This window comes from Toxotes jaculatrix, chromosome 13, assembly GCF_017976425.1.
Source record: "Toxotes jaculatrix isolate fToxJac2 chromosome 13, fToxJac2.pri, whole genome shotgun sequence".
Classification (NCBI taxonomy): Eukaryota; Metazoa; Chordata; class Actinopteri; family Toxotidae; genus Toxotes; species Toxotes jaculatrix.
This window is the reverse complement of record NC_054406.1, coordinates 4021637-4034078: the sequence shown is the minus strand read 5'-3', so window position 1 is coordinate 4034078 and position 12442 is coordinate 4021637. Positions and strand designations below refer to the sequence as shown.

Below are 12442 nucleotides of genomic sequence, written 5' to 3'. Positions count from 1 at the left end.
GAAGGCTCTGCAGCAGAAATGTCTGGTGCTGAAATCTTCAACAAAGACTTCTGTCAGGCCGGCAGGCTGTTTGTTGTCCTACTGGGGTGTGGGCTGGGGTGGGTGGCACACGGTTGGTGGTGAAGAGAACTGAGGGACATTGTTTATTAGAAGTATTAGTTTTGTGTAATCGCTGTATTCTTGCACACTTAAAAGCATTGTGTTTTTATTTTTGTTTCGTATTTCTTTGCCACTGGCACGTACTGTAATTACACCACATGTGTGCATGTATTGATTTGTGTTCTTGCTACTCCTCTGCACACGTTCTGAACAAACATTGGAGGTGGACACTGCAGTATGTCCTCGGGAGGATGCATCATCGGTGTGACTACGTACTGGAGCAGACCAAAAGGAGATGATCCTCTTTGTTTTTAGGCAAGGATTTTTGTTTTGCTCTATTTCAGTGAATACTGACCATCCTGGCTGTTTCACTGAGTCCATAATTTTTCGACAAATGTGAGAAAAAATAATTATTTTTTCAAACAAACGTAATAATTTTTAGTGAGATCAAGCTCCTAAACTCAAGGCCGCAGGTGTGAGTGAGAAATGATTCTGAGGGCTTCAGATCCTTAAAAACAGATGTTTCAACTCAGTCTGTTTTTGTTGTTGTTTATTAGTTTGCTTTCAGTGCAAACAACAACAACAAAAACAATGTTAACACAAAAAGAGACTCTAATTCTTCCCTACACACCCCAACAGTCCGAGAGATGGAGACTGACAGACAACCAAGAAAATAAAATACTAAAAGTGCATCAGGATACGGGCAAAATGACGGAGGAGAAGGTGAGTGACCCTGTGCAGTTTTTTCTTCTCAAGAGTCTTGACCAAAGGTCTATGTCAGTGTGCACAAAAAAATCTATAAATGAAAATGCTGTGCTACTGCAAAAGCCAGTGCAAGTGGTCTATTCAGCACTCCAGACTCTCTCTAGCTTTATGTCTGATCTGAGCAGAGCGCAGGTTTGCACAGAAAGTATTTTCCGCTTTTTCTTACATTTCTGAGGAGAAGGATGTTTGACAGGAGACGCACGGAGACAGCACCTGACACTTCGACTCAAATGAGGTGTGAGGTTCAAAAGCCTCTTTATACCAGGTATAACAGAGGGAATATGTCAGTTTCCACACACAGCACAGCTGCCATTAGAGTGGCAAATCAAAAGAAGAGCATCTTTAACTCCCTTACACGGAGCCACTGTGGCACACAGGCATTTCTCCGTAGCAACAGACTGACCCCGTTTCTATGGTTATGGTGTCCCTTCTGCTTTTCTTCCAGGACAACGATGGCAAAATGAAGGAAAAAAAAAAAGGGACATGAGTATGTGGGCGCTGCTCAACCTACAGCAGGTGGTTCACTTAATCACCACAAACAAAGGAAAGGGAGATACTGCCAGTTAAGAAATGTGAGTTTGGAGTAGGATCTGTGAATGCCTGCACCTACTGAACAGTTCACGTCTCTTCTCAGTGGTGTACTGAGTCAAGGGGTTGTTGCAAGTTCAACAAAGATGATTCAACCTTTAAACTGAAACTGATCAGCAAATACCTAAAGATATTCGACTCTTCTCTCCCTCCAGAGTGCAAAGTTAAGATGCCCGGCTACAGGTATGGTATGCACAACCCCGTGAAAGACAGCTTGAAAGGGGGTGGTGTCAGTTTGTGCAGGATTTGAGTTTTAAAACCTCTGAGCTGAATGATTTAAGTTGATAAATGAAGTGGATGGTGATTTTATTTCCAACTTGTTCCTCTACTCCTCCTTTTTTTTAAAAAATTTCTTCTTAACCGAAGCTCTGTTCACTCCCTTCTTTCTCAGAGCTGTGACTAAGTCTGCCTACCGTTGCTATGCAACAATCGGAGTAACGAGAGTCATTATTGAATAAGTCATTAACTTAAGGCAATAGTTCAAGAGAGGCATTTCAGACCTGGAGACACGATCTTATTCCTAATTTATTAAGCCAGCAGAACAAAGTATGTAAGACCGTGTGATACCCAGAGAGATTTTCTGTGCAGTGCAGCTGGTGCTCTGTCACTCAGTGTGATGAGTGGTTATGACAGCTGATGATAAGTGACTGCCAGACGCTGATGTAAAGCACTGCCGCAAAGGCTTTTCTTCTTCCTGCTCCCCTGTGTCCACAGCCACACCCCAGCACTTGACCCCGAGGGACCCCTTCAGCAATCCAATTCCATTTCCTGCTGCCAGCTGCCCTGAATGATTACTCTGACTAACTCCATTCATGGAGGAGGGTGGGAGAGGCGGGGGCCATGGGTTATGAGTATATGTGTGTGTGTGTGTGTGTGTGTGTGTGTCAGGGGAGAGTATTTGAGTATTGTGTCCATCCGTCTGTCAGCATGTATTTTTGAAAGAGGCGCACATTTTCTGCACAAGCCCGAGAGAGTCACCATGTGTTCATGTACTTAGGATTCTCTCTTCGGTGTGTGGGTTGTTTGTGTGGGAGTGTCTGTGTGTGTGTGTGTTTATGTGTGTGTCATTTTTTATTACAGGTTTGATTTTGTGTCTAGCAGAGTCCCCTGGCAAAACAAACAGAGACACCAATTAAAGCTGCTGCAGTGTCCCAGCCCTTTACATCACTAATGATGTGTCTGTAGAAGAAACAAGCCGCTTTAACCCGTCTCATCCACATCTCAGCTATCTTCTCAATCAGATACAAGCGGTGGGGTCCTACATGAACACACTATCACTTACTAATAGCCAAAGATAGAACCGGTATGGTTGTTTCACTTGAGAGATGTCTGAACTTGTGATTTGTCTGTCTGTGTTTGTCTGTGTGGTTTGAAGCAGGCGGGGATGCCGGGAAAAAGGTCATGTCAGATTTTACCAAACACCAATCAGAATTTAATAACAGAAGAAACAGAAACAGAATCTGATCGCAGTTGTTGGATTGTTACCAGGGAGATGCCAGGCTCAATAAAACCTGATCAAACCCACACAATCCCACTGGTTGCCAAAGCTTTTCTTACATGTAAACTTAAGTGGAAAGTGGATCGCTGAATGAAAAATGGTTGCATCCATGTCCAGATAAACCCACCATGTGGTGCCTATTTGACCCCATCTGTACACATCAGCTTAACTGGGCCGTCAACACCAGGAACCCAACAATACTCTAGAGCTTTAATAATTGAATTATAGCTTAAAGGACCAGTTTGTAGGATTTTGAAGGACCTATTGGCAGAAATGGAATATAGTAATAATGAAAACATTGTTCACAATTATTTTTTCATTAGCGTATAATCACCTAAAACTAGAAATCTTTGTGTTTTCTTGAGTTTAGAATGAGCTCTTCATATCTAGGGGAGGGTGTCCTCTCCCATGGAGGCCGCCATGTTTCTACAGTAGCCCAGAACACACAAACTAAGCACTGGCTCTAACTATGTTACCTGAAGGCCACAGCAGGTTGTCTTACATGCCTGGAGTATTCAGCTGGTTGCAATTTGCAACGTCACCTGTGGTGAGATTGTTTTGTCAGACTGTCAGGGTCCTTTAAAGGAGAAAAACGACCTTAAAACTACTTTATGTTGTTAAAAAAAAAGGCATTACTTTATTTCCAGGGCCATATTATCTGTTATAATTCCCATATACATTGATGATGTGATTTCCAGCACTTTTACAGACAAATCTTCAACAGTAAATGTCAAGTATTGACGTCAATCCCTCAGAACTGAAGAGTAAAAGTTTGAATTAACGTCAATAGGGAGAAATCTATTGTACTGAACAATTGCTGAAAAGGCTAATACACCCAAAGACAGTAGCCTCAATGGGCCAGAGTGTACCGCAGGTTGGCTTTCACATCTTTGCCACTATGAAAACTCATTCTCTTGCTTTTACCATGCTGCACCACTCTCTCCGATCCCACATGCTTAATTCAACAAGCTCACAGCTGTTCTCCGATGGCTGTCGAAACAGTCAGTCTGAGAAAAGTAAGAAATCACCGAGTGAAACAGATGAGTCAGTCTGGAGAGAAGTGGGGGATTCTCAACACTTCATCACAAACTAACCCATCTGGGAGGGGAGTCTTCCTTTCGTGCACGCAAAGAAAAGCACCAGACACCTGTGCCATTAAATGAGGACAGTTCAGCATAAGAAATCAACTCAATATTTTGTTAAGAGGTCAGCTGATTTCAGCTATTTCATTTCATTAACGAGGTGAGAGTGAATGAAGGTCGTGTGGAGGATAATGTGATCCTGCTGGCAGTAAGCACTTCCAATTACAGAGGCTACACAGTGCTGCTTTCTGCACACCCAAAGTACGGGATACAATTGTTCATTCACAGCATCTTCTGTCAGAGCAGGCAATTCATTACTTCCTACCCTTTGAAATTTAACATTCACTCCAACACTGCAGCTGGAATGGTTTGGTTTTTGATAAGCGGGTGAAGAGAGCTTGATTGAGGCAGTTGTTAAAATGTAGTGGGGCTTTTTTTTTTTTTTTTTTTGGTCACTGATTCACAGGCCTCCCACGAGCAATTAAGTAACATAAATTACCAGGAGAGTTTTCCCCCAGGGGTTTGTTGATTCTCTCTCCGTCTCTTTCTGTACGCTTCTGAACATCTGCAGTCAAAACCCTCAGGAGTATTTGGTGTGAGCTGAGCTTCCCCGACGTCAGTGCTCAACCACAAAATCTAATTACACCTCCTGTGGTATTACTCTTTGCGTTTCAACAAATCCGAGCAAATACAAGCATCACTTCAGCATGTCACACTTATATTAAACACAATTTCTTTGGAGTTCAACATGGATTCATGCAAATGTTTTTTTTTTCTTTTTTTGGAAAGCAGATCTGCACTGCTTTGTTAGCTGCAATTCAGTGAAGTGCTGTTTCTGACAAGGTGGAAAATGAAGGCAGTAACAATGACACCGCTCCTGGTTCAGGTTTGATTTCCCTCGCAGCTGCAACGTACGGGCCTTCAACAAACAAGTCTGCACTGGCTTGTAAACATGAATTCACTGACAGCAGCATCATTGGACGCAGTGATGCAGTGGTAAGAAAAAAAAAGGTGGGTCATAAGGACCATAAGGCAAACCACCAATGTAAACAAAATATATATTTCAGGAAAGCGTATTTTACGTTTTGTCTTAAATCATCATCATGTATGAAAGATGGGAACTTGAAAGGTGGGTTCACATTTTTTCAAGTCTGTCTTTATATAATACTAACGTGCACATACATATACAGAAAAGGTTTTTGGTCACTGTGAATGCTCCTTTTGCCCACACAGGCCCTGAGGAGATCCATTACTAATCTGATTCCAGAGGAAGGGACGGTGGACAAAATCCACAGTGCTTGCTTTGTGTGTGTAAAAAAAAAGACATTTCAAAGTTCAGCAGAAGTTAATATGAAGCTTCTGCAGTCTGGGTTATAAAAATGAAGTGGGAGTCTTCCAAAGTTGTAATCGTTTTAGTATGAAATTCCCTCTTTGTTTCCCTGGGCAGTGTTTCCTCGCTGACCTGTGGTGGAGGGGTACTAACACAAAGAGGGAAGCTTGCACTAAAAAGACTGACTAACTTTGGAAGATTTCAGATTGATTTGAGCCTCCTTGTTCATTTGAATGTGACGAAGGGAGGCAGGAAGGCAGGAGGTAGCAAATAAATAAATAAAGAAATTGTGGTAGCAACCTGATTGCTGTATTTTTACTTTATGATCAACAAGACGTTGTAAAATCCTGTCTCAGAGTATAATAAATCTCTGTGCAGTGTTGTTGTGTTGAACCTGGACTTCCTGGATCGTATGGAATATCTCACTGGTATGAGAAGCAACATGCTCCCACCAATGGAGGCAGCCTGAGCTGTTATAACATGGGGCTGGTTTTGGTCTGAACTCCTGCAAATCCAACTGCCTGACATTAGCTTGAGCTGAGCTAGAATTGTACTCAGGAAGAAGCCTGAGGATTTTGTCCCCAGTCACTGACATTCACGTTGATCTCTGCAGAGCCAGTATTAACAGAAGGAACAATCAGAGCAACAAAGAGCTCTGTCAACGTACACATGAGAATGAGTATTAAGACAGACTTGAAAAAAAATCTGAACCTATCCTTTAAAAGAGATCCACATCAACAAAAAAAGTTGCCTCAGCTGTTAGAAATAAAAAAGGGCATTAAACCCCCCACTACATCCCCGATTATAGGACAGCACTAGTATGATTTTCTAAGCCCTTTTCCGAGTCTTTTCCGCTTGTCCTGTCCATAAATTCAGCTGAGCACTTCTAAATCCTCATCAGCCACTGACAAATGTGAGCAGGATTCCCGAGTCGGGCTGGAGCCTGCTCTCAAACTGATCGAGCCGTACAACTTTGCTGCGTGTTTGGAATAAGCAAAAGCTTTCCTCCTCATCATCTCCCCTTTCCACATGGAGATCATGAGCAAGGTGGAGAGCAGCACGCCCCCGAGGGTGAGCAGGCACAGTCCCGCTATGACACACCGGTCCAGATGGGCCCCTACTCTGGCTTTCTCCCTCTCTAGGCGCTCCATCTCCCGGGCGGACACGCTGTCCGGGTCTACACGCACGTCCCTGGGGACCGTGTAGGATATGGCGACCAAAGAGATGCCAGTTACCAGGCAAGTCACGGCGATGATGAAGCCGTAATCCACGGACTTCCCCGAGCCGTCAGATGAGAGGTCGTCGTCGGACAGCAAATAAAGTTCCGGGATGTCCTCCTCCTCTTCATCCACCACCTCCTCCTCCTCCTCCTCGTACAGTTCGTTTGAGCAGCTTTGACTCAGTCTGCAGGTTTGCGGACTTGTCTCTATCAGCCGGACATCATCACCATCCTCATCATCTTGGTATCTGCAGGTGAAAGATGTTTCTGTTTCCTCCTGCGGCCGCGCGGCTCTCTGGCTCTCTGTCCATGGTGCTGAACCGTCTCCTCCCCCGGGATGAAGTGACTTTCCGCCGCCGCCCCAGATCTCCGCGACACTCTGCTTATTTAAAACCAGGGAGGTGTCTCTCGGATCGGGTTGATCAAAGTAAAACAGTTCGAGATCAGCCATTTGAACATGGGCTGGGTTTTCCGATTTGTCAAACCCATGCGTCCGCCTCTGTCAGTAAAACAGGCAAAATAGAAACCGATGAGAAATTTAAACTTACTGAAATGACAGAATATGAGACGGCAACTTTAATTCTTGGCATTCTTTGTTGCTGCAAAGCCACTTTATCTCTGTGCCTTAAGTATCTGCACAAGCTAAAATCCATTCGTATTTCTCTCCTAGATGCATCGCAAGCATTTTAAAGTACAACCAAGCAAGTCTTAAATGAATTCCCATGGCAATATACAATGTCATATTGTAAACACAGTCAAATATTCCCTCTCATTAACTCTTTAAGCCTTTTGTGGCTTCTGCAAGCTCTCAAATAGATTTCCCCAAAACACTCAGTAACCATGAGACGGGCTAATGAATCTAATTCAACCTAATGTGCTTCATTAATCGGTTATCAAGCAACAAAATGCGGTTTGCTGAGTACCTCTCTCCCCGTCTGTGGCTGCTCGCATCCCCGGCTGCTTCTGCTCCCTGGTCAATTAGAGAGAAAGGTTTGGCAGACCCCTCCCACGGTCTGAGCTCCGGCAGACCGCCTCATAACGCTTATTACCGAGCCAGCTTCAGTGTTCCCCGCTACATGCACAGTAATCAGATGAGCGGCAGGAGTCGGTATACTCTGTGGGCACGTGAGAAGCGATATTTCAAATTGCAGTACTACTTTTTCATTAGACACCCTTTATAATGGGGTTATAAGCAGTAACTAATGGTCTGATTAATAGGTGATGAAGGTTTTATAGATCAGCCATCAATAAGAGCAACTTTTGTATTGCCAGGCTGTTAGAATCTAACTGCTTAGTCGTTTAATTGTTTTTTTCTGGTGGTTTTACTCATAAACCAAATTATTAGTCAAATTAAAATCTGCACCAGATGTGAAATTGAGGGACCACCAAAGTCATTAAAATTCATCCTGGAGGGAGCATTAATATCTGAACCAAATTTTATGGCAACCCATCCAATAGTTGTTGAGACATTTTGCTCAGAACCACAAAGGTCAGTGTTTGTGTGGTGCTACAGAAGTCATTAAGATTTATCCTCTAGGAAGCATGAATGTCTGCACAAAATGTAGAACCAATCCATCTAGTATGACTAGTATGATGGGGTATTTCTGTGGGTGAGTAATAACTCTGACCTGCAGGTTGCACGAGATGGAAATCAGGGGATCACTAAAGTCATTAAGGTTCATCCTCAGGGTGTCATGAAAATAATTAGTTAATTGTAAATTAGTTAATAAATTGATTTTGGACCAGATGCCCTGCAGCACGTTTGTAGAAGGTCAGAGGTGAATGGCTCATCAGAAGCATCTGCCTGATGAACCATGAACTGAAGCAATAAAAAGACAAAGCAAACGTTCTGCTGCAGGATGATAAACATGAGTCAGAGAGATTTTCCACACAGATTGGCTGCCACCATAAGTTGTTCTCATTAATGACACATTAATGGTCTTTAAAGCATCAAAAGATGATATATTAACTATTAATAAAATCATCAGTTATAAATTATAAACCCAATTTAAAAGGTTACTTAATAAAAACGGTAGCTGTATGTGTAGTGAGTACTGACAAAAAAGGAAATTAGCTCATTTTTGTGAGACAGCCAAAGGGGACATGACAAGAAAGTGATCTATGCTTTATTGATCACTGAAGTGAAAGAGAGAGGTCAGAGGTCAGCTGGAGAGCAGGAACCCTGCAGCTGAGGCAACAAGTCCTCCAAACAAAATCAGCCGCTGGCTCCAGCTTTATGTTGCGTGGTATCGATCTTCTCATCTAACTCTTGGCAAGAAAGTGAATACGTGTATTTCCCAAAACATTGAACTGTTCCACTGACTATACTTGGTCTAAAAAAACTGGAATCACTCCAGCCCAACTTTCTAAATCTGTAAATTACCCAGAAAGAAAAATGACAGATGACGTGATCTCAGTGTCTTCAGTTGTAGCTACAACATGTGCTCAACAGCACTTTAACAAGACAGGAAATCATTGTCCTCTACAGCTGAAAAACAGCTTCATTAATCACTGGAGCGTCCTTCCCTCTGGGAGCATATTTAACATTGTTATCTTTGTAATATGCATTCAAACAATATTACTGTGACAAAGAGACGTATACAAGAGGGAGGGATTCTCCTCCTCTGAGTTGAGCATTCTGCAAATCGTTTTCTTGACTGGCCCATTTTCAGAGGAGCACCATGCAGCCAGAGGAGTCTGCTTTGCTATTCAATCAAAACCATGTCAAATCCCATACAGGCAACGATGGGCGAAGAGCTCGTATCTCCACACTGGCAGCTTTTCAGGAACTAACAAAAACATCAGCTTCACCACGATGTGATTTAAGAATTTATGACGGGCAACATCTGCTCTGATAACTATAATTTTCCGAATCAGCAGAGGAGAATTTTATTTTTTAAGTTTAAAGATGAAACTGGCAAAGGAAAAAAGTGGCATCACACGGTTTTTAAATGACAGCCACATTATGCAGGAAACAGGATATTCCACATGCTGAGCCCCTTATAGAAATCCTCCTTCTCTGTCTCTGCAGAGCACTGGAGCATATGTAGGCTATAGGTAGCCAAAGGTCATGATTACAAAACGCTTCAATGCTCCACCATTCAAATTCATTTCAACTGTCTACAAAGACCAAAAACCCCAATGCTTATGGGTAGTCAATAGTGTTGTGTAGAGTAGTGTGAGATCTGTTTGCTGTACATTTAGTGGTTAGGACCTTTCCAGAGAGAGAAGAGAGAGGAGGCGACATGCTTCAGGGTGGTTTCTGACAGATGATGCTGAAAGGAGACAGGTTTAAAGCAACAGATTTCACAGCTGTAAAACACAGCACCATAAATTGTCCACAAGTAACCAAATCAAAAAAAAGGATGGAGCCTTGTCACTGCACTGCAAGTGGACAACCCTGTGCATTTATTTTGTGTATTTTTGGTTTTGGGCCGTTTTGGTGTCCACTGGTTCTGGTAAAAGGAAATCTAAATGATACAACATACAACAACATTTCAAGCAACTGTATTCAGACCGATGGGTGTAATTTTCAGGTGTCCACATACTTTTGGCCATTCCCCGGCACCCATCACACTGTCATTATCTGTAACAATATGAGGTTTTGTTTGTTTGTTTGTTTTTTTAAAGAGTTGCTTTGTAGCGCATCCAGAATTTACAGTCTTTTTGTCTCCTGCTATACTTCCTGTTCTCTCCACCTCTGAATCCCAGAGTTTGTTACAGCCTGGTGATGGAGGGTCTGTGACCAACAGCTCTGTGCATGCATGCTGTCTCTCCAGGCAATTAACTAGAAATGGTCATGCTGATGTGGGCGATAAACCAAGGTTGGATAAACCACTCGAGGCGATACTGGACTGACGCAGTCCAAGTTTCTCTCCTTCTTTGCTGTAATGTTCACGCTGCTCAGTGTCGACAGCATTGCTTTTTGTGCCACAGTCTAAATTATAATTATAAATATTTTTCCACATACAGAAGCAAAACCTGCTGAATACAGTCCTTACTGTAAGTGTCAATAAATATAATCATATGGCTCATGTCTATTTCTGCAGCAAAAATTCTATTTTGAAAAGTCAAAACACAGTTTCTAATGTGTCATTTTCCACTTTGTGTTTAGATATAATGAGCTCCAATCTAATGTTTGTTGAGTGCAACATTATCCTCAGAGGTACAGTAATTATTAGAACCTGCAAATCATGATCTTTTGTAATATTCAGCAGCACTTTACTTTTATTATCCTCTTTAGTATTTATGAGCACAATAGAAATATTTCATAAATTGTTTATAACACACTATAATGCAGCTGTAAGCAGATATAAGTGCTGCGACATTAACACCACTGCAGTTTCTGCTGGCCTGCCTTTGGCGGAGTCTTATACAAGACCATGACCATGCCGTGTCAGAAAGAGTCATGCATACTGTACTTTCATAACCTATACACACACACGCACACACACGCACACACACGCACACACACGCACACACAGGCGCTTGACGGAGCTGCTGGCATCAGTCCAGTGTTTATCATTCGATTTAGAAATGCTTTATGAATTACACATAAAAACTTAATATGAAGTTGGTTTCGCTCAAGAGAAAATGAATATATTTATATACTGTACTGAAATTGAAGGCAGGGATTGAAGATGGAACAATCTCTGCACCTCAGTGCCCTTGAGCAAAGCACCAACCAGCAGGAGGCTCTCAGTGGCTGGCAGCACACGTGTTGCGGTAGTGATGTGTTTGCCGGGGAAGAGTGTGTGTAACCTAATCTCCCCCTGCAGCCACCATCCCCCAGGCATTAAACAGAGACAGGGGAAATTCATCTGTCTAACCACGACTTTAAGTGCAGCGCTGCAGTGAAATTAAAACTAACCGCTGAGAGATGAAGTGAGATGAAGGTCTGCAAATACTCTGCTCCATCACAGTGTGGGAGAAAACCACCAGACTATTCCCATGAGTTATTTTTCTAGTAACGCCACTGCTCTGTTGTTTATGATCTAAAGTGATTTGTCATTTCCTCCAGAGATGCTCCCAACCAGCAGGCCCGTTTTATTTACGCCATCCGGCGAAGTGTGGCATTTTACACTGACAGATCTGCTGTGAAGCCAGAGTACAAGTAAAGCTAAGAATAGCTGTTGGGAAGCCAGAAGCAGCAGCATAGGCAAAGACACTGGTCCAAGGTTAGACTAGGACACAGGAAAACAGGCGTACAGGAAGACGCAACTGAGTCAGACGGCATTGCAGCAGGGCAGGGAGGACGTCTTTGACTGGACAGAGCAGTGATTTTGGATACACACATGCACACACACACTCACATATGTCTGCCGGATGACTTGTGTGGTCACTAACCAGGGGCATGGTGAGTCAAACTGCGATTTAAAACTGAGCTGAGTCGCCTGATTTCTCTCTCCGCTCTCACTCAGCACAACTTAAAAGATGCTTTGGATGAAGTTCAAACAGATAAATCATAAAAACAAAACATCAAACAAACATTTGCCCCGAGAGCATTAGTGCAGCTAAACTACAGGCAACAGTGCACAACAGGAGGCTGAGGGCCATCTTCACTGCCTCTCATTCCCACTTCACTGATAATCCATCAAGCACAAACATCTACGTCTACAGCCACAAACAAGCACATATGAGTTTACCCATCGATTATTGGACTCGTTCCCGAAATTCTGGGTTTTGGGAGAAACATGACTGAACCTTCATCTGTGGTTGCTTGTTCAAAATCTGTCCGAGGGGGACAGTTTTGTTTCAGCTTGCACAGGAGACACCAGGCCAAAGCATGTGTGTGCGTGTGTGTGTGTGTTTTGTTTTTTGTTTTATTTTTTCTCACACCAGATTGTCTGAACAGTTGCTGC

General features: G+C 42.9%; 1 protein-coding gene across 1 annotated transcript; it reads right to left on the bottom strand.

The window, feature by feature from the left end:
- Positions 1 to 6234: 6234 nt before the first annotated feature.
- Positions 6235 to 7032, bottom strand: LOC121192270 (transmembrane protein 74). Its single transcript, XM_041053868.1, has one exon. The coding sequence runs from the start codon at positions 7030 to 7032 to the stop codon at positions 6235 to 6237; it is 798 nt and encodes a 265-aa protein (XP_040909802.1).
- Positions 7033 to 12442: the final 5410 nt, after the last annotated feature.

What these genes read in the sequence shown, in the direction of transcription:
- LOC121192270 (XM_041053868.1), bottom strand. Translation starts at nt 7,032, where the DNA reads ATGGCTGATCTCGAACTGTTTTACTTTGATCAACCCGATCCGAGAGAC.